This window comes from Setaria italica, chromosome V, assembly GCF_000263155.2.
Source record: "Setaria italica strain Yugu1 chromosome V, Setaria_italica_v2.0, whole genome shotgun sequence".
Lineage (NCBI taxonomy): Eukaryota > Viridiplantae > Streptophyta > Magnoliopsida > Poales > Poaceae > Setaria > Setaria italica.
In genome coordinates, this window is record NC_028454.1 from 9,278,698 (window position 1) to 9,306,160 (window position 27,463).

The 27,463-nt window shown below is 45.3% G+C and overlaps 5 protein-coding genes across 5 annotated transcripts; 2 read left to right on the forward strand and 3 right to left on the reverse strand.

The window, feature by feature from the left end:
* Window positions 1–110: 110 nt before the first annotated feature.
* On the reverse strand, window positions 111–8,188 carry LOC101765976. The gene is made up of 18 exons (XM_004968200.3): window positions 7,907–8,188; window positions 7,269–7,472; window positions 7,019–7,114; window positions 6,804–6,856; window positions 5,980–6,076; window positions 5,366–5,439; window positions 4,929–5,040; window positions 3,943–4,053; window positions 3,275–3,351; window positions 2,675–2,741; window positions 2,285–2,350; window positions 2,049–2,156; window positions 1,795–1,925; window positions 1,554–1,620; window positions 1,371–1,438; window positions 1,168–1,264; window positions 886–956; window positions 111–790 (listed from the first exon to the last, which is right to left on the reverse strand). Exons 1-18 carry the CDS (start codon window positions 8,057–8,059, stop codon window positions 397–399), a joined length of 2,046 nt encoding a protein of 681 aa, XP_004968257.1. The 5' UTR covers window positions 8,060–8,188; the 3' UTR covers window positions 111–396.
* Window positions 8,189–14,434: 6,246 nt separating this feature from the next.
* On the forward strand, window positions 14,435–17,974 carry LOC101766385 (receptor-like protein kinase HERK 1). Its single transcript, XM_004968201.3, has 2 exons — window positions 14,435–14,904; window positions 15,196–17,974. Exon 2 carries the CDS (start codon window positions 15,239–15,241, stop codon window positions 17,825–17,827), a length of 2,589 nt encoding a protein of 862 aa, XP_004968258.1. The 5' UTR covers window positions 14,435–14,904; window positions 15,196–15,238; the 3' UTR covers window positions 17,828–17,974.
* A 192-nt stretch (window positions 17,975–18,166) lies between these two features.
* Window positions 18,167–21,666, reverse strand: LOC101766798 (serine/arginine-rich splicing factor RS2Z32). The gene is made up of 7 exons (XM_004968202.3): window positions 21,581–21,666; window positions 20,883–20,997; window positions 19,835–19,874; window positions 19,631–19,726; window positions 19,328–19,530; window positions 19,158–19,247; window positions 18,167–18,721 (listed from the first exon to the last, which is right to left on the reverse strand). The coding sequence occupies exons 2-7, from the start codon at window positions 20,990–20,992 to the stop codon at window positions 18,355–18,357; spliced, it is 906 nt and encodes a 301-aa protein (XP_004968259.1). The 5' UTR covers window positions 20,993–20,997; window positions 21,581–21,666; the 3' UTR covers window positions 18,167–18,354.
* A 600-nt stretch (window positions 21,667–22,266) lies between these two features.
* Window positions 22,267–23,128, forward strand: LOC101767212 (holotricin-3). The gene is made up of 2 exons (XM_004968203.3): window positions 22,267–22,611; window positions 22,714–23,128. The coding sequence occupies exons 1-2, from the start codon at window positions 22,380–22,382 to the stop codon at window positions 22,821–22,823; spliced, it is 342 nt and encodes a 113-aa protein (XP_004968260.1). The 5' UTR covers window positions 22,267–22,379; the 3' UTR covers window positions 22,824–23,128.
* A 411-nt stretch (window positions 23,129–23,539) lies between these two features.
* LOC101768164 (protein REVEILLE 8) lies at window positions 23,540–25,819 on the reverse strand. Its single transcript, XM_004971624.3, has 8 exons — window positions 25,399–25,819; window positions 25,200–25,257; window positions 24,798–25,074; window positions 24,620–24,715; window positions 24,393–24,521; window positions 24,167–24,288; window positions 23,998–24,057; window positions 23,540–23,884 (listed from the first exon to the last, which is right to left on the reverse strand). The coding sequence occupies exons 1-8, from the start codon at window positions 25,599–25,601 to the stop codon at window positions 23,831–23,833; spliced, it is 999 nt and encodes a 332-aa protein (XP_004971681.1). The 5' UTR covers window positions 25,602–25,819; the 3' UTR covers window positions 23,540–23,830.
* Window positions 25,820–27,463: the final 1,644 nt, after the last annotated feature.

The window sequence follows — 27,463 nt, forward strand, 5'->3', positions numbered from 1 at the left end:
TTTTGTTCCGGTTTCATTGCCGTCGATTCTGCCTACGAAAAGCTTGACCACTGTCAGATTCTATTTCGATTCTTTTCAACATAGTACAGAATTACTAAGCAACTGCTGAATTATTAAGACCTGGCAGGGCTCTCCTAGAGCATTTCATTTTCGGTTAAGTTCCAAAGTCCAAATGTGGAAAATGTTACATAAGTTTCACCATTTCCTGTGTTCATGTACTGGATAAAATCAAACAAATAGCTGACGCCAATGTACACTACACTGTAACCTCCACCTCCCATGCAGGGAGTATCATTATACAAGACACAATGAAACAACATTATGTACATTCAATGAATTAAAAAGTATGTACAAATGTTCAGTCAAGCCACCACGTGGAAAGTAGGGTGCGCGTGGTTATTTTGGATTGCTTGATTTAGAAATGTCAGCTCGCAGCTCTTCTTCAAGCTCGTCGAAGTCCCAACCACTTATCTCCTCATGGTCTTTGTTAACATTACCAAATTCTAACTCTAACTTCGCAAGTTCTGAATCTGGGTCCAGCATCTGCTCAGGTTTCACCGGAGATTTTGGAGACTCCACAGGCACATCTTTAGGTGACGACGGTGCGTGAACAGGTGAATGACTCGATCCGGATTTGTCCTTGGTCGAACGAATTGATTCAGATTTATCCTTAGTTGGCTCCTTTGCCTTGCGGACTTCAATGTCTAGCGTCGGCCTTTCTACCGACTCAAATATTTCTCTCAGTTTCTCTATCTCAGAAAATAACTTCCTGACCTCTTCATCATCTTGCCTGAAAAAAGAGAGGAAAGATGACTTGTCCAACTGCAGGAAACGGAAGTACGAGAAAGAAATCCAGTAAGGACAGATGAGAAGAGTGAGCAATACCTAGAATTAGCCCCTTGCTCAGAATAAAACATCTTCTTCATGCGGTCTACGATGCTAAAGGCAATTACGATCTGAAAATGAGGGAACTTTGTCAACCAGCTATCCATTCTCTATGAAATGTTGAATAGGCTAGAAAAGATCTCTGCTCATACTTCTACTGTAATACCCACCTTGAATTTGCTCAAATATAAAGACAACTAGGATGTTTGTTTCAGCAGGTTTATGACCTTAGAAGCAACAAATTAAAAAGAGCAATATCAATGGTAGGTGCTAAAAGAGAACCTTCTTTTCAGTTTCCAAATATTCCTCCTCAAGGGATTTCTGTGGACTTGTCTTTTCAGAAATTTCATCATCCTCTCCGTGTTCTATTGACTCCTCCCTACAACATTTGGTCCAAGACATAAGATTGCAAGATCATTAGCTCTATTCTTCTTGTAGGAAAAGGAAGAGTACATGGAAGACATTACAAAGAATAATCGAACAACCTTGAATTTAAGACTGCCAAATTGTCGACGTATGTGCGGATCCGCTCAATTGATGGACTTAGAAGGTCCTGCCCAAGACAAAAGATGCATATGAGAAACTGAATCAAACATATACTCTAACAGTATAATGTCTTAACTAGAAACTCAACCAGGGTTTTGAATAGCATATATCCAACCACTAACCTTAAAATTACAAAGGTGATGTTTGGTCAACTTCAGAAAATTGCTTGTGCATCTCTCCAGCTCATTACTAAACAAAAAGTAAAGCTGAATCAAGTCAACATATTTTTTGGACACAGTATGCAGCACAACAGAAATGGATCATGCAATTTCTACTGTAGCTTTACAACAGGGTGAAAAGAGTAATAGAACGAAAGGGAGGAAAAATCTGTAAAAGGCATGTATGGCCATAATCACTACATACTTGGTTGTATTTTCCTTCTGTTCATTGTATGACGACTGAAGTTGCCATGTATCCTCAAGGAAATTTACCCAAGTCTTCACTACACCAGCCTCCATGTTACATGAGTCAATAGATTTTGAAAGTTCATTCTCCTGAATTGATGCAGAAACAAAACATCAAGCTAGCAATATATTGGAAACAAACAGTAAGCATCAATCCCATCAGATACCAACAGGATCAAAACTGAAACTGGATAATCAGAAAAGTATAGGCACCTTTGCTTGTAAACTAAAGATCATCTGGTTGTTTGCCTCATAAAATTGGTCCCTCTCTTCCCTTGTCTGCTTGAGCCGGCCAACAGCAGCATTCAGTGAAATGTTGACCTGTTCATCATAAAACATTGGAAACAATATCAAGATCAAAACTAGTGTTCGCCTTTCACAAAAATAATAAGAGCAGGAGAAGCCAACAAGAAAGTAAAATCTTTCACAAATGTCTCATGATAATCGACCTTCTTCAACTGAGCCTCAAGTTCGTCCCTTTGCTTCTCCAATTCAGACACCTCAGCAGTCAAATCCTATATGAAACACATTAGAATAAAAATAGGATTTGCTGGTAATGGTGGAACCAATAGATCACAACTACGAACTTATATTTCCATTCATTTCATAAAGTAATGTGCAAACATATATGCGCCAAAAGGCATAGTTACACATGTGCATGCAGAAGGGCTTTCCTGAAGCTATCAGATGCAATGGAAATAAGCTGCCAAAAGGTGCATAGCTACAATTATATGCTACACAGAAACTACAATCAGAGATCTACTATGTTATCTGACACATGACCTTTTATAGTATATAAGAGCTACAAGCAGATTTTACATATGAGATTGAATTTGTACCTTTTCAACTGCGATCACTTCATTATCCTTCTTAGCACGAAAGTTAAGAGCCTCTTCTTTCTGGCGCCTGAAATAGTAAAATATGAATGGTCATCGCATAGTTTTCTGTATTAATTTATTTGTTCCAAGGTGGACCCAAAAAATCCAGCAAAATCCATGTATTCATGGTGTAGTCACTAGTGAACAGATGTCACATAGACTAGGAGTTACATATCAATAATACTGCTGATCCAGTGACAAAGAACTAAAGCTAATTTCTAGACAGAAATATAGCAATTCTGACACAATATCGGTACGCATGAAGTAGAGTATGCAGTGTACTGTCACAGAGAATATAAGTAAAGTCTGATGTGTTCATAGACATATGTTCTTTTGGCAAGTATTAATATGGGTGTTCATTTTTCAAATGATAATCTCCTTAAAAAAATCCGTATATACTAGGAAATCATAAACGCCAGTCAAATAAGATTTCATCCACCAGAAACATAAGCTTGACGGGATAGCAGAGTCCTTATAAACTAGTAGAAGATTCAAGATTTTAACAAGAATCAACAAATGATTTTAAAAGATTCCTATAGAAAAAAGTTAAGGAAGCTAAACCTGTGGTCCAAAATACGCTTCTCTGCCTTGGAGGATGAATTAGCAAGGGAAGTAGCCAATACCTTCAATTTCTCAACCTGCAACATTTCCATAATGTTGGTATAGCAAACCGTGTTTTTCACCAAATGTCCATATAAATAAGCAGAGTTTATCCAGAATGACTACCAAGTTATAATTCGCAAGTACAAACCAATGAAACAAAGGGTAACATGAAAGTTTGACACAATTACAGTGCAACGTTGGTGATTGTCACCTGGACCATGCAATAATTTAGAAGGAAATCAACATGTATGGTTATCATGCCGAACAAACATGGGCCGCACAGCAGATAATATAGACTATTCGATGGAAAGTAAATGTAATAAAGAACAAACATCTGAGAGGTCAGAGTCCCATAACTCATTAATACACTTTCTTCGGAGGATAAAATTCAGAAATGATGATCCAAGAACAAAACAATGATGATCCACAACAGATAAAGTATGCATGAACGCAAAAGTTAGCACTAAAGAGATTCCTAAACTGTTAATGAATACAAGCATAAACCTGTTTTTCGTTAAGTGTCCATGCAACTCTAGTGTTTGGTTGATTTGTGAAATTGAAAATAAGCAAAATATAAAGGTGTATGTAACCCAAAAATGAAATTCATAAATCATAAATAAACATGCCTTTTGGGAATGGATTTCTAGGGAGTCCCCAGTATTAATTGATTTTTTCTTCAATAGAAGTTCCTCCATTCTAGAGCAGAATCTGACTTCGTTGAGTGCTTCTTTGAAAGACTGGACAAGGTGGAAAATAGAGTTAGTTTGTTTCAAACTAACAGCATTATGGAGCCAAAAGAAAGTGACTTACAGAAAGATGCAAGGAAAAAGTCCATTTTACTCCCTTCACCTATTTACTTTGTCTACTTAACCCCCTAAGCAAAATTTAGGCTCAATTTACTCCCCCGAACTATTTCAATTGGCCCAATGTACCCCCAATGAGTTTTTTCTTTTTTACTTCTCTATGTATGAGTTGAATTTAAAGTTCAAATTTTGTGAGCACACACAGAACATGATGCCTTACGTTAAAAACTTGCACCAATAGTTTTTCATGGTTATTTTCATAGGTTAGTAATGTATAATACGAAATTGATCTTAGATATACAAAACAGTATGAAAATAATCATGAAAAATTCTAATATTTTTCTAACTTAGGGAATCATGTTACAAGTCAACTAACAAAATTTGAAATTAAAATTCAACTTGTATGCGAAGAAATAAAAATGCAAAATCTAATTATTGGGTAGATTGGACCAAGTGAAATAGTTCAGGGGAGTAAAATGAGCCTAAATTTTGTTCGGGGTGTTAAGCGGACTCAAAACAACCTGGTTGGCGTTGTATCGACAACATTTAGTTCTAGGAAGAAGCCATCTATTAATGCAATTGCCTGACTAATATTTGCTTAACAAGGCTGGAATCATATGAAATTTAAATGAAATAATGGAAGAGCCTAATGCCAAGTTTCTGTGTGCATAATGACACTGTGTCCAGTTATTTCTAGATTTCAGGTGCCTTTGTGAACATCTAACTAAGCATTGACAAATTACACCGCAGAAGCAAGTAAAACAAAGTATAATTATTTAATTAAGATATATATATCAGAGAGTAAACACCTCAACAGTTGCAGTCTTTTCTGCAACTTTATCAGGATCATCAATTGAGTGAACTCCTGATGCCTCCTTTTCATCCAGTTTCTTCCACAATTCTACAGCTTCAGCATCTATCCTGAAGTGAAATACACATATTAGAGTAACAACAAAATGAGGGCCCAAAAACAGACGTTAAAGCACTAATGTTACTGTTTCAGGCTTCCCATATGTTGTTGGTGCATAAAAAACTGGAATCTAGAACTATAATTCGCAAAGCAAATATGGTTGGGGACACTTAGGTTAGAAGTTGCACAGGATAACACCCTGATTGGCTTAATCTCCTTTTTGGCACTTAGTTGAACAATTAAATGCAATCCTATATTACATGTGAAATATAGATTGTCTTTACAACCAGCATACAAAATCAGAGTTCAAGAGAAAATTAGTAGATTAGTGATCACCTCACAATGTCAGCATTCCTCTTTAGACCTGAAATGGCACTTTGTGTAAACTGAAGTAATTCTTCCCGTTTCACCTACATGTATACAGATACAGAATATTATTTGACAAGAAAAGTCAGTTTGTGCAAATTTTGACATTCAAAATGGGAAACAAAAATACTCTCTTCCTCCATAACAGGAATATAGCCTAATCAAGTGCTTCCTTGTGAAGGTAAGAAGCAAGGTAGGATAAATAATCATGCATTTTCAGCAGTAAGCAACAAATGTGGCACAAATAGAAAAAGAAACTCATTTCACCAGGAAAGAAGACTAGAAATATATATAGGAACTGCAATTGCAGTCTTGTAGACTACCAGGTACATAACAACTACTCCCTCCGTCCCAAATTACTATTTGTTTCGTCTTTTCTAGATACATTACTTTTGGTATCTAGACATAGTATATGTATAGGTGCATGTCAAAAGCTATGTACCTAGAAAAGCCAAAACGAATAGTAATTTGGGACGGAGGGAGTAGTAAATAGTCTGAACAATTTCCGCCAAATGTTTCATGATAATTTTAGCCTTATATTTTTTTTACTTGGCACAACAACACCAGACAACTGGCAGACGTACCAGGACTTCGTCATGGTAATTTGAGAAAGACTTTGCCAAGTCCTGTATACTGCTCACTATAGCATTATTAACTTCCTTTCCCCCTGTAAGACATATTCTGTAGCAAATGACTGCCAGTTAAAATGGAGTGGATGCTCATGGAGAAACAAAATAGAGTGAACAAAAGACAGAATCATTCCACAGCTGAACCAATGATTTTGGTTCTTCAAGACACATGGATAATTGTGACTAATCTGAATTGTTCTACAACTAAATTAAAAAAATATGGGCTGAAAGATTATTTCCTAAGAGAAGCTAACACATATAATCATATGAGCCTTCATAAGATCCCAAAGTAAAATCTTAATTGCACACTCAGTAAGAGTATGAATATCAAAAGGAAAAAGATCGTATAACAGTGTTATAACCACATGGAAACGGCATATGGTGTTCTACTTGCAATAGAAGCTCATAAAATCAATTGTTAACATTAAAGTACAATTTTTCACATCAAATTAGTAAGTTTCTAGAGTATAGTACAATAGTGCATCCTAAAGTCAAGTGCAAATGTTATTTCTTTCCTGACCAGTCAACAATAAAGTGTAGATGCTCTTTATCCTGTTCTATCCAGTGCATTTAACTATATGTTTCTATTATGGAAATTGCAGGAGAAAATAGCCAGGTTTAAGTATTGTTAAAGCCCCAAATAGATAAAGTACTCAAGCTCAGAGTAATTTCTTAGTGTACTTAGACATCCACTTGAACTGACGACTGAGATGAAATTTGCTTGGATTGTTGGAAAGCATAGCAACATTACTGGGACATCTTCCGAGCAATAAGCTCACCCGAAAATTTCTAGAAGAAGGGAAACCTCCTCTTCCTTAGGAGCTTCAAGAATCTGGTCAAGTAAAAGATAAGCATGCTTAACTTATAACGGTGGTATAAGAAATAACAACAATATTTTTCAGCAAGCACTTTCTGGTTGGGTAAAAATAAATTACAGGAGTAAATGGTATCTTCAAATATTGACAGCCAGGATGGTATTGTTAAACTTACTCACCATGGACAGAGTAATACCCTCAAGTGCTTGGCTATAAAGGAATACATCTCGGAAGTTCATAGGAGGCCCTCCAATTTCAGCATCATAAAACAGAACCTGCAGAGAAGTGTTTACAATGTTATCACAGAAAAAAAAACATGAATTGCGCACAAACATCAAGCCTACAAATGATGATAGAAAGCCAATAAGTTCCCTGTATGACAAGGCAAAAAAAAAACAAGAAAATGAAATCTGATAGGCAGATGCATACCCTCGCCAATGATGCTTTCGAGGGGTTTGGCTCAGTTGAATTCTGTCCGGAAGTACCACCTGAGCCTCCAACTTCAGCCTCAACCTCCTGTAGGGCCCTTAGCCAGCGCCTTAGCACCAGAACTCTATCATCTCCACGCGATGAAACCGCTACCTCTTCCAATCGCTTCACTGTTTGCTTCACACTTTTGTAGTTCTGAGTGCTCTGCAAATCCCACAAAAACATATAGACATGTTACCAGGATCAAACCATCATCAGTAAACAGGGAATTTGGTGTCTAGCGGGCAGTCATACGCTGAACTAGATATGAACCCTAAATGCCTCAAAGACCCCAAAATTTTTAACCATTTTCCCCCTTTTGGCAGCCATCCACGTCCCAGTACATAGCAATGTGACAGAGATCACCTGTCACTCCATTGCTACTTCGAATTATAAGCTCCCCTATAATGATACAGATTTTAACGGAGTAGAACATTAGCTCGAATTACACGCAACCTGGCAACTCCAGCACAAAAAATTCTCACGCTTGATCCATTTTCCAATTGCCACATCCTCGACGCCAAAACAAAGCACGTTTCCAGGCCAATCGGAAAGGTTTCGGATAAGGGAGCGGGGGAAGGGGAGGGGCAGCCGCTCACCATGCGCTCGTTGATAATCTTGGCGCCCTCGGCGACGGCCTGGCCGGCGTGGTGGGCGACGGCGTCGGCGTAGCCCAGGACCGTGCGGGCCACGCCGCTGCGGCCGCCCGCCTCGACCGCCTTGCTCACCGCGCTCCGCAGCCACGACGACATCCCCGGGTGGGACCGCGACCGCCGCGGCGAGGTGTGGGGGCAGGTGGGTGCGGCGGGTCGCGGCGTCCTCTACTCTTCTCTTCCCGGAGGCGCTTCAGAGCCCAAACACCTCAACAGCAGGTCCTGCGCTTTCCCCTTTTTTCTTCCCCTTTTGTTTATTTCCATATTTATATTTTGTCTGCATTTTGAATAAAAAAAGCTGAAAAGCGGTGCTTGTTGTTTTATTTAAATGGAAGCAATGCAGTTTTGTTGTCTGTTTCAGATCGACAGGGAAATTTGCTTGGGACACCCATGGAAAGAGACGGTGGTCATGTGAGTGAGTGTAGCTTTAAGATTAATCTACTACCTTTAACAAAGCTTTACTAGTCAACTCATGGTTTGCATCTGTCTCAAAAAAAAATGTGTCTTGCGGATTGTTGTCAAGAAGAAAAAAAACAATTTCATGCATGTCACATGCTCATCACTGACCTTAAGATAGTACAGGTACACATATTTAAAGAACGACGGAAGAGAAAATATGAAATTCGGTATCTGTATTTTTGAAAAAATTTAATCCCCAGGGTATTTCATGCAAGAACCTGGTTTGAAATCACCTTCATTGTTTCAATCTAATTTCTAAATTGTTTGATTTTTTAAGCTAAATAGGAATTTTCATTATCCGTTCCTTTTTAAGGGCAATCTATATGATATGGAGAAAGATTCAGGTGCTCCCGCGGGTTGGGATGCTACCGTGTTCCTGCGGGTTGGGATGCTATGGTGCTCCTAACATCACATGAAAATTGAGGATGAATAAAATTGAGGATAATGAGGATGAATAAAATTTGAATGGATATTTCTTGCCATCTTCTACCATCATGAAAAAAATGAGGATGAACAAAACTTGTGTAAGAAAAAAAAAAGAAATCAGTGCATAAACAGTAATGATGTTAGGAGCATGGTAGCGCCCCGATCATGGGAACACTCGAACCTTTCTCCTATGATGAGACAAGGAGTAAAGCGGTTTGTAGAAGGACCATGGGCTAAAGTCCGGTGCATGTCTTGGGTTCCAGTGACCGGCCCAATAGCCTGGATTACACAGTATTGCAGCCACGGCCCGGCTCAAACCGAATCAAAACCACGTGCCGGCCTTCAACTCTTCTTCCTTCTCCATCTTTTTTTCTTCCCGTCCCTTCTAACCTTCTCCTCCATTGGCTGCTAAGTGGTGATGGAGGAGGGGATTCACTGCTGGAAATCCAGTTGGTTATGGTGGTCCTTTTCTCTCATTTGCAACCTGGAGATGCATCGGGATCAGTTTTGGCATGTGCTAATCGAATGGAGGGGGTTGTATGTCGTCGGTGTTATTGGGTAATATATGCAACAAATAGCATGATTAGGCCCCATTTGGAACACAGTTTTTTCATAAGAATTTCAAAGGAATATACAACAAATAGCATGTTTAGGTCCTGTTTGGAACACAGTTTTTTCATAGGAATTTCAAACGAAGATCGTTCCTATGGTTTGCTTATGTCATGCAGCATTTGGAATGGAGAAACATGTTTGCCTGTTCCGGAGAAAAGGAATCGCTTCCTTCACAAAACACTGGAATATTTAAAATTTTCACAGATGCTCGAGGTAAAGGCATGCTTGCACGCGAGAGGTGAGACTGCACAAGAGAGGGGAAGAGCACAGAAGGCTGGAACTTCCAACGGGCGTCAGAGAAGCCTCACCACTGTCGTCCGCTAAGCACTTGCATCTTCTCCTTCAGCCCTGACCACACCCTGATTTGTTGGAGCGTGTAGCTTGCCCTCATGGCCTCATCCTCTTCCGCGTGCTCCTAATGGGGATTATTGATGAAGAGAAATCAAATCGATTGATTGGTTTGGTGAGAGGCAAGGAAGGGAGTAAAGCACGTGGAGAAGAACAAAGGAGAAGAGTGCAGACGAGTGGATAAGGCCAACGGAGAAGAAGGAAAATAAATAGCTTTGGGTGGCATGGGTCCCTTACTTTGGTTTCATGAGTGAGCATACTTTTATCTAAACAAAAAATTTAGTTAAAGAAAAAAACTTGTATAATTTCTATTCCCTCGTTCCAATTCCTCCCTTCCAAACACCCGCATACAATTTTCCTACGTTTTTCCAGTCCTCTTTTTTATCCATACATTCATATCATATTTATGTGTTTTTTCCCGTTCCTCTATTTTAAATTCCTTCGTTCCAAATAGATTCATTTAACAGTGTACTCCCTATGTAAAAAATGAGACTTGAAGTGGACCTGGAGCTAGAGGATCTTTTTGTCTCCTTCCTATTTTAAATCATGAGCATGCCATCGCTATCCCGTTGAAGCCAAAGTTGGGTGGCACATCATCATTACTATACATGTTTAGTCAACTTGAACATTGAGCATGATTCCACCGTGCGTGACATGCTCTTGTTTGCATTGGCTGTTTGCATTGGCACCGATGATCAACCTTCTTCTGATTAAAAATAAGCACTCTGTTTACCAAAAGGGAGCTCAAAGTGACGCAATGAATCCGAGAACCGAAGGTGTCAGCAATGCACCACCTGACCGCATCAATCCAAGATGGATGAAACACAGAGAGCCTCGCCTACCCTCAATGAAGGCATTGCTGAACTACAAAGATTTGAAGACACGAGCAGAAGGATGTAGTTGTAAAGACTTAGGTATGCTAATGCTTCACCAACTGAATTATTTTGCCTTCATACAAAGAAGCATCAAGAGGGCGGACAAATAAAAGAGTGAAGAAGAAAGGAGAACTGAATAGAAGCATAAGTTTGTGGAAAAGCTCCGACTAAAGACAGATATATGTTAGTTGAAGAGAGAAAATGCCATAATCGCAAGAACAAGAGAAGAAGAAGGCTCAGAATAGCAGAGCACAGAAGATCCAACGAGAAGCTAGAGACAATGACCCGACCACCTGAGATAAGTACGTACTGAGGCGGGAGTGTTGAAAATAGCAATGCGTACTTCATGAACCTTCTAGAAGAATGGAGGAAGCATGATCTTTAATTGTCATGCTTTATCGTGAGTTATGGATATTTGTGTGGTTGGATAAGGTTGAGAAAATTCCTGAGATTAAGAAAAGTGTAGAAGATGGGCAACACCACATGAACCATGGATTCCTATATATAGGGGTGCCCTCCACCCCCCAAGGCAGCTAAGCTGAGTATGATCCATTGAGATGGCATACATAACCACTACATGAAGAAGTGACATCCCTTAGGATGAGATGAGTAGAGTGTGGTAGGGTAGCCACACAAAGTGTAAGAGTGAATCTTATATCAAATTGAGTTATGAATAAAGGTTTGAGTTCTCATATAGTGTTGGTAGTGAAGGTCTTTTTGGTATTACAATACATTGGTGTCACTTCTAAGAAGTCAGTATCAAGATCGGGGACACAAAGTATATTCTACCTGAGCTATACAAAGCACAAAATCTAAATCAAGAAAACACTTAGTGTGGGGCGGTCCAAAATAAGATACTGTCAATTCAAGCTAAAAGGCAACTCATAAAACCACGAGCAATAACAAAAAAAGTTATGTTTCTAAGTTACGCCACACGCTGGTGCACACTTCATGTAAAATTATTAATTGGGCAATTTGTAACGCTTTTGGTTCTCCATAATCTAATCCATATTGCAGTCAACTTGTTCTTATCTTACGGGACTGTAAAATTATTAATGACACTCATTTGATTTAGCTATTGCAATTGCACGCATACATATAAGAGTTAAACAATATTTAATGACCTTCATTGAGGTCTAGCGAGGCTCTCAGTGTTTCATCCATCTTGGATTGATGCGGTCAGGTGGTGCATTGCTAACACCTTCGGTTCTCGGATTCATCGTGTCGCTATGAGCTCCCTTTTGGTACACAGAGTGCTCATTTTTAATCAGAAGAAGGTTGATCATTGGTGCTAATGCAAACATGAGCATGTCACGTGCACTGGAATCATGATCAATGTTCAAGCAGCCTAAACACATATAGCGTGAGATGTATCTACATTAAATCCTAAAATAAAAGAGGCATATAAGTATGTTCTCATATCCAACGAACAAAACATTCGCTTGCATATAAGAGGTACACAAATATTATATTTTATCATACTAATATTTATTGGAGTCTCTACATTAATCCTCACAAGACGTGTTAAGAAAAAAATAAATCCTAAAAATTCGAAGAAAAATTACAAACACCCCATCATCTATTTGACATACTTGACTTACCATTGATAATAAAAGTCATTGGATCTCTTTTATTTTCTAAAAATTACACATATGCAATTATGAAGATAGACTAAAGTAACTCTAAATCTAAATTATCTACCTTTATTATCGTGAAAATGTTCTAAAGTAATCCCCTAAATTCAAATCTGAATTACCCAACTCTAACATTATAAGAATAATCTAAAATAACCCCCTAATTTTTATCTAAGTTACCCATCTATTGTGTTATTTAAATCAATCTAAAATAACCATATGAATTTGCATTTAAATTACCCACATTCGCCATCTATCTATATATGCCATTCTATCATTATCTTCTTCCATGTTAATTAGGGGAAAAGAAAAAGATCCAGCCACCCGTCTACATAAGACCGAGCAACATTGAGCAATGTTGTTGCCGCTGATGGCACAGGAACTGAGGTCCCCTACCACATGGCGTGCCTCAGGGGATCAACACTGCGACAAAGTAATTACAAGTAGGGGAAGACACCTAGCCTAGCCACTGACCTCGTCAGAGACGCGGGTTGTTCCAATGACCCAGGCAGAGGAGGCTACCCTTTCAGCCATGTGGGGCTTGGGGTGCACTCACATCCCCCACTTGTGGATCTCACAAGTGTTACGCTCCTGATCAGCTGACATCTAAGTTAGGTTCAACATCTGAGCTGTTATTGTATTTAAATGGACCTGGTTCAGCACATGAACGTCGTAGATCGCTTCTCATTCTAGTTTTTAGATAAATGAATTTCTTTATTCCAACATCTGCATGAATTATGCATTATTACAAGTCCCAACCATGTGCTACGAAAGTTTCCAACAAATAGTAGAGAAATACAAAACAAATTTTTTATACCAAGATTAAATGCGAAGTATATTAGTAGATATCCACTTGTGTTTGGGAAGATCCATAACCGTTGTTTCCAATATACGGTTGTCCAAATGAAGTATTACTTATGGATACTGAGCCACAAATTAGACTTGGATTCTGGAAGTTTTCATCATGAAGGTGTTTGTATGTATGTTTATTCTACTATCTGTTAGAAGATTGGCTGGGTGATTGCAAATGAAGACGGGTCACTGCAATATTTTCAAGATTTTTTTAGCATTTATCAACAAAACCTTTCAAGAACAAAGCATGCATAACCGCACAGGTCCTTCGTTTTAGAGAAGACCATAGGCTTTCCTTCAATCAATGGCTAGAGGCATTCTTGTAATTTCACACTCCCTCCCCCCTCCCCCTCTCTCCCGTCGTACATAATCCCCTATAAGTATTCGCCTCTTCTTTTAAATATGAAATGAAGTGTTGTGAGGAAGTTTGTCCTTAAAAAAAAGAACAAAGCAGGCATGAAGCACCCAAGTGTCATCCCATATTCCCATATGCAATGAGTTCCTTTCCTGTTTACAATCACACGAAAATTAGGCCCCCTGCTTGTACAGGAAATTGAACGTAACTAGTTTCTTGGACGAAATTCTCACCATGCGCCTTTCGGGATCGTTTTGGAATTTGGAATCCAATATACTTTCAGCCCACTGGCCCAACAAACATTCTGTTCAGCCTGGCGTTCGGCCTAATACGGCAAGCTCGTCTGCTGTCGTCTGGCCCAACAAACACTCTGTTCAGCCTGGCGAGAGGCAAAAATGGAGCTTTAGTTTCGCAAAAAAAAATGCAGCTTTAATTGTGACCAAAATCAAATTATGAACCCTAAAAACTTGCTGAACAGACTACTACTGTGTAGTGCTATGCTACCATTTCCTCCAATCTTTCAGATCAGTGCCCGTTTACTTTGGAAGCAGCTGTCGTCTCCTTTCTAAACACTTAAATAGTAAACAAAACGTCAGTCAGTCAAGTGACTGATAACAATATGTAGGATTAGAACAAGGGACCATGAGCCTATTCGCTTCAGCTTATTCAGCCGGCTTATCAGCCACCAAACAGTATTTTCCTCTTACAATAAATCAGCCGTTTCAGCTTTTCAGCCGGCTTATAAGCTGAAGCGAACAGGCCCATGCTTCCAGGTCGGTTCGCTTTCGGTGACGATCTATCCTCGCGTTCAAGTCTCCGGCTGCCGTGGAAACCATTGCAGGTCTTTCTCTGACCACTGTCGTGTTCTTCCTGCAATCTAGCCTTCCTAGGATCTTTGCCTGATACGCATGCCAACCAGGACGGCACTGCAGCTCCAAAAGAAAAACCCCAATAAGAACAGCGCCAGTCAAGTGATAGTCACATACCGTAGCAGGAAGTTTTGTGTATATCCATTCAGTCAGTCATGGTGGACTCACTGCTGAATGGCTGAATCCTCTGGCTTTAGCACAGTAACTGTTCCTTCTTATTCAGAATACGTCGCAATCGTCGTAGCTTTTCTTCGACTTGCCTGTGTGCAAGCTTTTGAAAAGCGTAGGATGTCGTCGTCGTTGAGAGCTCTCTGTTTGGATCTTTGTAATTTGGCTTGAATCTCGAAGCTTGGTGTTCTCTCTGCTGCGTACCTGTTCTCCAACAGCGGTTTGGTTGTGTGAGTTCTTGTCCGTGAGATTGAGATTCTCCAGAGCTGACGACGTTTTGGATGCTCGTATGCGTTTGATGCCTGAGAAGATTGAGATTCTCCATTGGATCAGAAGATTTCTCAAGGTACTTATTCTTTCGCCGCCGAGTGTTCTTCTGTTTACGCAATTGAACTGGCATAAAGAACGCTCTGCCTAATTCGTGCATGTTCAATTTTTGTGTTTTGGTTGAAATCTTCTGAAGTTTTTCACCAGCTGCCGATTGGATTCGTCATTTTTGTGTTGCTTTCTTCTATTGAAAACAGATAGAGGAATCTATCCGATTGCTATCAGCCTGACCTCGCTGTTCTTACCTGTGGAATGATCGAACTCGTGTGAATCTATTGACTAAGTACAATCTCCTTGATTTAAATTTTAGGTACTCCTCAACCCCAAGCTTGCCATCGGAAACTAAATCCGCCATGGATAAGCTCCTGTTAGCTCTGAACCTCGTGAGGATCATTTCAGTCCTCTGCTGCTTCAGCGCTGCTGCATACACTCCTGAAGACAACTACCTCATCAGCTGCGGCTCCTCGGCCGGCACTATGGTCGGCCAGAGGTTCTTCGTCGCCGACGACGACTCCGGCTCGGTCACCCTGACCTCTCCTCACAGCACCGCGGTGAGAGCGTCGCCCGGCTCGGTGCCCGTCTCCGACGCTGCCGCGCTGTACCAGACCGCCAGGGTGTTCGCGGCGCCGTCGTCCTACTCGTTCAAGATCGGCCGCCCCGGTCGGCACTTCCTCCGCCTCCACTTCTTCCCCTTCGTGTCCCAGAGCCACAACCTCGCCGCCACGAGCTTCAAGGTGTCGACGCAGGACGCCGTCCTGATCGACAGCTTCACGCCGGCGAAGAACGATATGTCCGAGCCGGTGCGCGACGAGTTCTTGCTGGATGTCGCCCGTGACACGCTCGTTGTCACGTTCGTGCCGCTGGCCGGTGACCTCGCGTTCGTCAACGCCGTCGAGGTCGTCTCGGTTCCCGACGATCTCATGGCTGGCCCGGCAAGGACGTCACTGGGCCAGCAGCTCATCCCTGCCTTTCTGCCGCTGCAAATGGCGTACAGAGTCAACGTCGGCGGCCCAGCGGTCGCCGCCCACAACGACACGCTCTGGCGAGAGTGGACCAATGATATGAGCTACTTGGCCTCCTCCTCAGCCGACATCGTCACCCGAGAGTTGGCCTACAACGGAAGCCTGGATCACCTGGCCGGCGAGGCGACGCGCGACGACGCGCCGGACGTCGTGTACGCCTCGGCCAGGCAGCTGGTCATGTCGACCATGGTGGGCCAGATGACGTGGCAGTTCGACGTCGACAAGCGGCCGGCGAGCTACCTGATCAGATTCCACTGGTGCGATATCGTGAGCAGGGCGCCTCACCTGCTCAGCATCGACGTGTACGTGGGCAGTCACACGGTGGTGACCCGTCTCGATCTGTCCACGATAGGGGGGAATGGCACTTTGGCCGTGCCGTACTTCATGGATTTCATCTTGGATTCCAGCGATCCATCAGGCAAGATCAGTATCTACGTTGGCTCGTCGTGGTCGATGAAGGGGAACAGAAGTGCATTTCCAGGTCCCATCCTGAACGGGATAGAGATCATGAAGATGCACTTCAGCTCAGGTTCCGTCGTCGTAGTCGAACCGACGGCGGGATCAAAGAAGCAGAATTTGGCCATTGTTTTGGGTTCCATCTGTGGAGCCTTCGCCGTCGTCTCCATTGCTTTTGCGCTCGTCATTTTCCTCAGGAAGAAAGAGGACAAGCTGCTGCCTTCACCGTCGCAGAGCCCGTCGTCGACGCCATGGATGCCTCTCCTCAGCCGATTCAGCTTGCGCAGCAGAGGACCGGGTGCCAGCGAAGCAGGATCGTCAAGCTTCGCCGTCGACAAAGACACGCCAGGAGCGATCCCCATCGCCGGCTCTTCTTCCCCGAGCTACCGCTTCCCGCTCGCCATGATCCAGGAAGCGACGGACAACTTCGACGAGCGCCTCGTCATCGGCGCCGGCGGGTTCGGGAAGGTGTACCGCGCCGTTCTCCCCGACGGCACCAAGGTGGCCGCGAAGCGCGCGAGCCCGGAGTCGCGGCAGGGCGCGCGGGAGTTCCGCGCGGAGGTCGAGCTGCTCTCCGGCCTGCGCCACCGCCACCTCGTCTCCCTCGTCGGCTACTGCGACGACGGCGGCGAGATGGTCCTGCTGTACGAGCACATGGAGCACGGCTCGCTCCGGAGCCGCCTGTACGGCGGCGGCGCTGCCACGGCGCTTAGCTGGGCGCAGCGGCTGGAGGCGTGCGCGGGCGCGGCGAGGGGGCTCCTGTACCTCCACACGGCCCTCGCCAAGCCGGTCATCCACCGCGACGTCAAGTCGTCCAACATCCTCCTTGACGGAGGGCTCGCCGGCAGGGTCGCCGACTTCGGCCTGTCCAGGGCTGGGCCGGAGCCGGAGCTGGACGAGACGCACGTCAGCACGGCGGTGAAGGGCAGCTTCGGGTACGTGGACCCGGAGTACGCCCGCACGAGAAAGCTGACGGCCAAGTCCGACGTGTACTCGCTCGGCGTCGTGCTGCTGGAGGCGCTGTGCGGGCGGCCGGCTGTGGACCCCAGGCTCCCAAAGCCGATGGTGAACCTGGTGGAGTGGGCCCTGCACTGGCAGGGCAGGGGCGAGCTGGACAAGGTCGTCGACCGCCGCATCGCCGCCGCGGTGAGGCCACAGGCCCTGGCGAAGTACGGCGAGACGGCGGCCAGGTGCCTGGCGGAGCGCGGCGCGGACAGGCCGGCGATGGAGGACGTCGTGTGGAGCCTGCAGTTCGTGATGCGGCTGCAGGACGACAGTGGCCTCGACTTCTCCGACGTGAACAGCCTCAACTTTGTGCGTGAGCTCACTCCGCCTTCGGATCCTCGTCGGCACGAGGATGAAGCCGGAGGTGAGGAAGAGGGCGCGACTGCGACCGACGGTGAGTACACCGACGTGTCCATGCGAGGGGTCTTCTGGCAGATGGTCAATGTGGGCGGGAGGTGAAGGTGATAACGTTCAGCATTTTCAGTCTGTTATACATGAATAGTGGAAAGCATTTTTGGATTTCTGCATTCCAGAATAAGAACTTGAATCAGCTTCAATTTTGATCATATAGTGCTTGAATGGTACGAGTTTATCTTAATGTCTAAACATGTGGAGCACTCGACAAGTACCAGCCCAGAAGCCCTTTTCTAACCTTTGGGAAGCCAAGGCCTGAAAAGTGCTGCTCCCGATCACTTGTAATAGAACATTATACAACACCGTATGAAACCGTATAGTGTTGTGCATGCTAACGCAATCCGAAATTAGTTTTACGGTCACACGTAAACAATCTTGCCAAGATTTGCACAACATTTTTTCCATAGAAATGAGGGAAATCAAAATGATTCATGTGCACTTTAAAGTTTCGACTGACAGATGGTGTAGTCTATCTAATACAGAAACACCAAAAAAGTTGCAATCAGACTCAATTGTAAACATGTTTGAGGTGGTTCATGAACACAGGAAAAAATCCAATCCCAAAAACAGATTCAGGGGGATGCACTTCCTCTGGGCGAAGGGCGTTGGTTGCCGTTTTCTTTGTAGTCCCCTGGGCTTGGGCTACGACCATTGGCCGCTGGACTGATGTCACGGCGTTCATGGTCTGCTGGGCTACGGCTGTCCGCTCTCCTTGGGCTCATGCTGTGATCTCCATTGAGCTCCCTTGGCGCAGGGCTCCTGCTGGGGCTACGGTCCCTCCCCTTGGATGGTGAAGGGCTCCTCCTTGGGCTGCGGCTGTCACGAGGGTTTCTCCTAGGGCTGTGACTGTCACGAGGGCTCCTCCTTGGGCTGTGGCTGTCCCGAGGGCTCATTGATCGCCTTTCGCCACGGCTATCCCTCCTTGGAGATCGTGAGCGGCTATGTAAAGAAAATAATACAATGTCAGTGCTTGATAAATATACCAACATGCGCAGAGGGGGAGAAACAACTGAAGCAGAACTTAAATTAATCGAATTATATGCAACAGGAAACTGGATCCAAATCAACAAGAGCCCTAGTTCATATCAAATCACTGGAAGTAGATACTTAGAACATTGACTAGTTTAGTCTCAAGTCCAACTACCCACCCATACAGCTCAAGAACTAGCTACAGGTGGAACAAGACATTACTATGCTCAATCAGAAAACAATAATGCGAAACATCACTACGATACATTGAACATAAATATAAGTTTTAAACAAAGGTTTAAGCTCTTTGGCCATCAGACTCCATGGACCACTATGGCAAATAAGCATGCCAATTGTACGGAAGAAAAATGTAACCAATTGGCTGAATTAATGATGATACACATACCTGTAGCTCCTACTGCGGCTCCTGCTGTAACTCCTATCACGGCTCCTTCCACGACGAGGGGATGGGGATCTTGAATAACTTCTTCCACGCCTGTTTCCATAAGGCAACTTACATTCAGATATGATCTATCTAGATGTAAAGAAAAAAAAAAGAAATCTCACAGGAGATACCTGAGATTTTTAGGACTATTCCGACAGTCTCTTTCTATGTGGCCCCTATCTCCACAGCGGTAGCACCTGTTTTTCCAGTCACCAGCTTTGCAGTCACGAGCCCAGTGCCCATCAATACCACAGTTAAAGCAGCGGCCAGAACCTGGAGGTGGTCCTCTGCCCATATATTCACGGTCACGGGATCCTCCTGTGCCACGTGGAACCTATCACAATGAAAATTGTATTCAGATGGCAGCATCAAAAAATATATAAAAGGGGGGAATGTAATTTGCATAGCATGTACAGAGAGCTCTGGTAGATTACCCCTTTAGCAAACTCAACAATTATGCGGCTTCCATCAAACTCTCGACCATCAAGGTTGTACCTTGCATCATCAGCATCCCGGGGATCACTAAACTCCTGCAATATAATTTAGAAAAAAGGACTCATATTGAAAAATGTAACGAGCTACGAAGTGGACAAGATAACTCATGAGCTCAGATAAATAAGTAGAGCAATAATACTTACAACAAATGCAAATTCATGCTTCAAATCCACATAGCGCACTCTGCGGAAATGGTTTCCAGAAACAGTAACACCGTCAAGAAGTGAGAAGATAAATGGATCACCAGTCAGAAGGAACTAAACACAAATTTCCATTAAAACAGACGGTATATTTTTTTTTAAAGAATCGGCAAAGCCTGCTAGAAACTTTGGGAGAACAGCCAGCAATGCCACCAAGAACACCCTCCCACCATGGACACCGAGGTTGGGTAAGCCCACAAAACCTTCAACAAGATCATCTCAGTTAAAAAAATGAAGGGCGTGTGTGGATATCTAATGCTAACTGAAAGAATGCTGAGTTTAACAGCACACTGCAGCCTTAGACATTTCATCTGATGTACTCAAGAAACCATGTGGATGCCAGTGTTGACAGGTAACAAAAAAAAGAAGAGGCTCCTCTAAAGATTTGTTCTATATATTTTACAAACTACAAAAGAGGGAAGCAAAGAACATAAAGTATTTTTATTACATTTCAATTGGTGATATCTGATCTGAAACCTAAGAATCCATGCACAATGGAGGATGGACAAAACTTCCAGGAGAAAGTGGTTGCAATCAGTCATGATTCAGACCTTGTAACTTAGTATATATTAATGTAGGATCATGTCCAAATAGGCATCATCACTTCAATCAGGCGGGAAAGACATGTTTTGTGCTAGTACCAATATATTGTTACATCCATTCCACCAAAAACAAACAAACAATTTGCAAGGAAACTTCGGGCATTCTGCTATTTCTTTGAAGTTCCTGCCATCCAAAAAGGTTCTAAATCTTTCTTCCACTTTTCATGGAAACAGATTATATAATATAGTGCCAACTACTATCCAATCAGAATTGCATAATGGCCTTAAAAAAACTTTTTTTCAGCATCCAAGTTGCATAAGTGGTTCTGTAAATTGGACGGAACTCAAAACATGTCGCAATACAGAACAACAGCAAACTTGTCAGGCTCAAAAGAACTCTACGTCACTCAAAGTTCGTAAACAACAAAGTTTAGAACCAGCATGCTAACCTCCCATATCTGCTGAAAATGTCTTCAAGGTCCTCTGTCCTCGTACGAGAGGAGAGGCGACCCACGTACAGCCTTGTGTTCCCGCCGTATCGGTCATCATAGCGGGGCATCTTGACTGCAACACATAATCCAATACATCAGAATCCGTATAAGAACATAATGCAGAGAAGCATCAACACAGAGGAAGCACCTACGCACAAGCATGAACTTCTATAATACAACTAGCATTCATCAGCACCAAAACATCCCCAGGCGTATTCCAAATCACCAATTTTTTTCAAGGGCAACTACTACACCATCTAATAGCAAAAGCAATGGAACAGATAGGTCGTGAATCGAGTAAAAATTCCATAAGTGACCTGGCAAGGGTTGCAGATTCCCTTGTGCGCCATACCCACACCAAAACCGCATCGAATCGAGCCGACCTTCACTATGGTCTCATACCACAGAACAATTTTGGCTCAAACTAGGTCAAAGTACGAATCCAAGCACAGAAACGAGCCAATCGCAAACCTAACGAGCACAGTCTAGTTGACCCCCGCCGCACCCAATTCACAACGACACGAGACGCGAATCCGCTGAAAATCAAGAAAAAAAATCTTTCTAACGCGAACCAGCATACTACGGAAAACCAACCCGGATAGAGAATCAGGGACGAATTCCACGGGAACGAGACGGGATCGGGATTCGGGGGGCACCTGCGAGCGAAGCCGAGGAAACCCTAGCCCCACGGGGAACAGGGGAAGGGGACGACCGCGAGCTCGGTTTTGGTGTCGGGACTCGGGGCTGCGCCGGCGGCAACTATTTTTATATCGGCGCGGCTTGATGGGTTGGACGGCTCCGATTGCACAGGCCGAGTCATGGACGGCCACGGCGGGCTTGGGAGGAGCGCGAGTCGGTCATGGGCTGCTTGATTTTATTAGGTAAAGGCCTGGAAGCCCATCAGGATCTGCTTGGTTTAGTAGGAAGGAGTCGGTAAAGGCCTGGAAGCCCATCAGGATCTGAGGTTAGCACGTGGCCTAGTTAAGAAAAGGCCCATTTAGTTTGGAGGCCCAAACAGCTTAGTAAATGGTGGAGGCCCGTCGTAACAAGAGGCCTATTTACCACCAGAGTACAACACTTACGGTGATCGACGTGCCAGGTGTGCGGCTTTGTGGCCTAACCGTGAAATTCGGCGAGCATCTCGCCTTTTGAATTTGGCAAGAGAATTGGAATCCAATGCATGGTCTTATCGGCCTGATGAAGCTCCCGGAAGAATTTCGCATGGGAGACTGGGAGTGGTGTGTACGTGTGCAGATTTGGCCGGTACACCTCGAAAGATCAGAGGCCGGCCGGATCGGAGCCGCAAAGGCCGCGGCCGCGCCGGTATAAATTCGGCCCCGGGCGCACCGCCAGCAACACGGGCTCGAGCCATAGCATCATCCTTCACTCGCGTCGAGCGTAACTCATCGAGCCAGCATAGGCTGAGCAGCAAGACACCTTGAGCCGGCGACGACCATGGGCGGCGGGCACGACGGCGGCGTGAAGGGGTTCGTGTCCAACCTCGTCCACGGCGGGAAGGGCCACGGCCACGGCTACGAGCACGGCTACGGCCACGGCCACGGCCACGGCCACGAGCACGGCTACGGCCACGGCGCCCACGGGTACCCTCCTCCGGCCGCCGGCGCCTACCCTCCGCCGCACGGCGCCTACCCGCCGGCCGCCTACCCCGCGCACTCCGCGCAATACGGTACGCCGTCGTAATACATGGAACAGCTATTAGCTGCGTGTTAATTCTCTAGCCAACGACGACTGAGTTTAATTAATAATCTGTGCGTGCGTGTGGCCGCAGGGCACATGGGGTCGTACCACACCGGCCACGGCGGCGGGCACCACGGCGGCTACGGCGGCAAGCACAAGGGCGGCATGTTCGGCGGCGGCAAGTACAGGAAGTGGAAGTAGAGCGGCCGGCCGGTCGGCGCGGCATGCCTCTACGTACGTCGTCGTATCCGTGCCGTAGCCCGTAGCTAATAACCGTGCACACTCCATGCGGTACACGTATACGTATACGTATATAAAATAAAGTGCAAGCGGGCAGGCAGGCACGAGCCGTACGTGCGGGCAGGTGCTTATGGGTATGGTCGTGTGTTCTTGTAACGTGTGCTCGGGTTGTTGTGTACGCCAGTCGTATGTACAGGCCGAGTGTAATACAGCTTGTATAAGTATGTCAATACTCTGCTGCGAGTCTACTAGATTCGACTTTCTCCCGCCTGTCTCTTCTTCTCCTCTTGTGAGCATTGAAGTCTGAGAATTTTTGCTTAGTGCCATTTTCACGACCAAATCGGCCCACCGACTACTACACTGAATTAGTCGGCCCGTCAGCAGCTTAGGCCCAAAAATTCAATCTGCGCTAACCTGAAAGGGACTACCTGAATTGCGGAAGCGACAGCAGATGGCCTTTTCTGCAGGGCTGCAGCAACACCTGGAGCTCCTGCCTGAACTCTCTGCCGCGTGCGTAATTCTCATCGAGCAATATAGCACGTGTGGCACGCGGCTGGAGCAAACCAGCTCCGCCGAACAAGTTCCATGTGGGAAACATGCGCAAACCTAGTGCTCTTTTGGCACATGCACCTTATTGCTAGTATTCTTCTTTTGCATTGCAGACAGCCAGACACGTGTGTATCGGACAAATTCATAAAATCCGTAGCCTGGAATTTACAGTTCAGGCATAGATTACTTTGGCTATCTGCAGGTACATGTTAAAAGTAGAGCCTTTTACATACGATCTTTGAGCTACGTCTACATGATCCAAAGAATCATTAGAGTCTGCTAACATGTAAAGTAGGCTAGAAGCCGTATCGGTGTCTAATCATTTCTGCGTGTTTCTGTCTCTGTTTTGGTCACATGGGGAGCGTCCATCAAATGTGTTAGTTGCAGTTTTCAGGCTGCACGCCTGTACGTTACGCACTCTACAGTTGCCCGGACAGCCCTCTTCTCGGATCGTACGTCGACAGCAACCTTCTCTGTTGAAAAGTTCAGGAATTGAGTCAGGGCACACAAACTTAATGCGAATTCAGTTTCAGAGAATGCAGAGTTAACAAAATAAAGCAGATAGCAGCCAGAGAATTCCACTTACGATGGGCTCAAACTGAGGCGCTGACAGGTTGTCCTCGAGATTTCTCAGCACCAGCAGGATCTGCAGGAGGTAGCTTTACTTTAATATAAGTAGGAGAGGACTTCAACTGGGATAATCTAATTAGTGTGAATTGCAAAAGGCAGGAACAAGATTAGCGCTGAACACTCACTGTCTTGACGGTGATATCATCCATGTCCTTCAGCTTCTGCAGATGGGCTTCAACTGGGATCGGCGCGTTCGGGTCGAATACGTCGCCGACGAACCTGTATACTTGCGCGAAATGCAGATCATCTGCAGAGAAAAGGATCCAGCTTACAGTTATCTCAGAATCAACCGCGTGCTGTTTCAAGTTTACTTCAGAAAAGAAATTATTTGATGTTGGATGGAGTTGGCACCTGGCGACAATGGAAGCTCAATCAGTTCTTCCTGCACGGAACCAGTTGCTGATCCTCCACTTGTGCTGCTGCCAGCCCATTCCATGCTCGTGCTGCTGAAGCTTGGCGCCCCAATGAACTGGCTGCCACCTGAATCAGTACGAACATGTTATTGTTTTTCACGAAATCTTGGCTGCAAGTCTGCACTTGGATAGGAAGTAGTAAAGTTCGCTGACTGACGAAATTACCCGGAAGTGGTGAACTCTGGCTCTGAGCGTCGCTGTTCAACCATGCTCGAGCACCTGAAGCTGAACCACCTGCCCAGTCCAAGCCGTGTTGCATCTCTGAAAAATGTTCTGGAACATCGTCAGAAAGCCACTGCCTGAACTTTGCAGTTCCAATGCAGGCTGAAGAAAAGGAACTTGCCACTGCTGCTGGCTACAGGGAGAACTCCGGGGCTGTTCCTGTTCCAGCTGATGCAGCCGTGAGCAACGGCGGCGCCGGACGGACCTGGCGGCACGGCGACCGGCGCGCGCTGGAGCTCCTCGTGCAGCAATGGCACGGCGGCCGCGCTGCTCCCGGCCGCCGGCGCCGAGCTCTGCTGCTCCATGGAGAAGCGGCGGCGTGGGTGCATCGGCGGCAGCCCGGCGGCCAGGCCGAGCTTCTGGACCTTGAGGAAGTACTTCTGCGCGTGGCTCCGTATCTGCACGTACGGCACACATCATAGAAAGATTACTCGTTGGATCCCCAAAATGCAATTACTCAAACTCGCACACTGACACAGACACAGCCATCTGAGCAGGGGTTTCAGGATATTTCTGCCGTTACCTGTACGGCGGTCTTGGTGCGGACGTGCTCCTCGATCTTCTTCCAATCGCGGCCGAACCTGCACAGAAAGAAAGAATCACAGACATCAGTCGGTTTCCTGCTGATCACTGAAGAATGGAACAAAGATTTCAGACTTGGTTCAGAGCAGAAGCTCTGAGAATGCTGAAGTAACAGCTAGCGGCGCTGCTTGGGGACTCACATGAGCAGGGCGTCGAGGAAGCGGCCGTGCTCCTCTGCCCTCCATGGCTCCCGGGGCTTGGTGGTGGTGTAGGGCTTCCTGGCCTTCTTCCCCGGCACCTCGTCGCTGCCCCTCTCCATCCCCTCGACGAACCGGATGCAATGCCAATGCGATCCCCCCAAAAACCCAGGCTGATGGACAGTATATATAGACACGCGCGCCATGTCAAGGAGTTGGTTCGCACAGCTAGCTCGGCCAGCCGTCTCCTAGCAGGCCAACGCGGATGACTGATCGGCCGCCGGCAGTTGGAATTGGAAATGACCGTGCGGTGAGGGGCGCTTGGGCGCAGGGCCTAAGATTTAGGCCGGCCGGGACGCGATCGAGATCGGCGGGCGCGTAGCACGGGAGCGGCGGGCACTTGCATGGAAGTGGCAAAGGGCTCGGTGGGAGTGGCCTTCGCTGCCTCTTGGGCGAAGGGAAGCCGCTGGGTGGGTGGTTGGTCAGGCTGCAAGGGCGAGCCGGCTCGTGCCGCGTCGGGGACCGACCGAGACGTGTCCTGGGGGAGGTGGGAGGGGAACATGTGCCGATGTGCGCGACGAGGGCCGGGGTTCTTTCCTGTTTGGGAAAGTCGGTAAGGACTCCCGGCTCGGCCACGCGTGTGGGGCCCGGTTCGGCGGACCCGGCTGGTCAAAGTTGGTGGGGGCTCCGTTGGCTGCTTGGCTGTGCAATATGCCACGTCGGACTTTAGTCGACGTCAACCGCCTGGTGCCTGCCGCGTAGGGTTATCCGTGTTATCCAGACGGCCGGGGAATTATCGGGAACTACTACTACGCGAAAAAGCTGAAGGGGATTTTCACTACTACTACTGTGTAACTGAAAAGGGAACAGCTGAAGGGGATTTTCGGGAGCACACGCGGTTCCATTTCTGAAGTGACGCATCACGCACGTCACGTCGTTTGCACTCGTGGTACGGCGTGACATGGCTTAGGCCAGCACGGATGGATGGAACTGATCTGTGAGCTGCGCCGCGCACGTTTTGTGCGTGGACCAGATCCGGCCGGCAAAATTGCGCACATGTTCGTTCCAAGAACCATGCGTGGTTTCAAGCGTGATGAGAGTTCATATCAGCAGCCGGAGCACGCGCTTCTCATCTCTTGGGAAGAAACAGATCGGGGGAGAAGGCTATCCGCACACGCGCATGGTGCGTTCCTGATGCTGCATGTTGTCATGTTGCTGTGCGCCTAAAATCCTACTATTTCGTTTGATTTAGGTTTGGTATATCGAGCTCATTAACTCGATCTGGATAAGGGGCTAGCTGCCCGTCTAGTTCGGTACTAGTACTATTTCTTTTCCCCCGATCGAGAGGTCGTATTTGATTTCGCTGTGTCGACGTCGCTTTAATTTGTCCTATCATACGAGTTAATTAAGCTAATAAAGTTGTACGTGGAATATATTTGTATATTATTGTTGGCCATACGTGAGAGATATTTATGCGCTGCACTTCTGCTACGGGGAGGCGAATCGAAGAACGTGCTATAGTTGCACATTAGAAATATAGTATGGGGATCTGTAGAATCAATTTTCATCTCTCAATCCATGAATTTAAGATAAATTTATATCTAAATTTTGAAAAGTTGTAGAATATCAGGACAAATAGTATATTAGATTTCAATTACGATCTTACAAAAATCGGTGCGGGAAAAGGATCAAGCTATAAGCTTAACACGCTTGTTACTCAGGAGGGCTGATCTTTTCCCCCTCAAAAAGAAAAGGTCACATCATAGACTAACAAGTGGTTTTAATTATTTTTTACTGCATTATAAAGTTTTGATTGCATGATTTCCCTTCTTCAAAAAAATGAATAATGTTGCCCTTTTTTAGCCACTCCGATTTTTTTAAGTATTTAGTGCCATTCTTTTAACGACAGGTACGGACGGCCCGAGTTGGCCTCCGGGTTTGATGTAAAAAGGCCTCCTCTTCAACTGCAAAACTCAGCCCACAAGTCCAGTTCAAAATAAAAATCAGTCCACAAGGGCCCATTCATTTGATTCAAACTGGAGGTTCCATACCCGCGCATTTACATTTT

Bases quoted from the DNA above. Each gene is read 5' to 3' on its own strand.
- LOC101765976 (XM_004968200.3), bottom strand. From the start codon at position 8,059: ATGTCGTCGTGGCTGCGGAGCGCGGTGAGCAAGGCGGTCGAGGCGGGC. The intron at 6,857-7,018 runs GTGAGTAAGTTT...TTACTTGACCAG, and splicing joins AGGGTATTACTCTGTCCATG to ATTCTTGAAGCTCCTAAGGA. The intron at 791-885 runs GTATTGCTCACT...CTCTTTTTTCAG, and splicing joins GAGCAAGGGGCTAATTCTAG to GCAAGATGATGAAGAGGTCA.
- LOC101766385 (XM_004968201.3), top strand. From the start codon at position 15,239: ATGGATAAGCTCCTGTTAGCTCTGAACCTCGTGAGGATCATTTCAGTC.
- LOC101766798 (XM_004968202.3), bottom strand. From the start codon at position 20,992: ATGCCCCGCTATGATGACCGATACGGCGGGAACACAAGGCTGTACGTG. The intron at 19,727-19,834 runs GTAAGTATTATT...ATTATATTGCAG, and splicing joins AGCATGAATTTGCATTTGTT to GAGTTTAGTGATCCCCGGGA. The intron at 19,531-19,630 runs GTAATCTACCAG...TCATTGTGATAG, and splicing joins TTGTTGAGTTTGCTAAAGGG to GTTCCACGTGGCACAGGAGG.
- LOC101767212 (XM_004968203.3), top strand. From the start codon at position 22,380: ATGGGCGGCGGGCACGACGGCGGCGTGAAGGGGTTCGTGTCCAACCTC. The intron at 22,612-22,713 runs GTACGCCGTCGT...GTGTGGCCGCAG, and splicing joins CGCGCACTCCGCGCAATACG to GGCACATGGGGTCGTACCAC.
- LOC101768164 (XM_004971624.3), bottom strand. From the start codon at position 25,601: ATGGCGCGCGTGTCTATATATACTGTCCATCAGCCTGGGTTTTTGGGG. The intron at 24,522-24,619 runs GTAATTTCGTCA...GTACTGATTCAG, and splicing joins CCAGAGTTCACCACTTCCGG to GTGGCAGCCAGTTCATTGGG. The intron at 24,058-24,166 runs GTGAGTGTTCAG...TACCTCCTGCAG, and splicing joins ATGATATCACCGTCAAGACA to ATCCTGCTGGTGCTGAGAAA.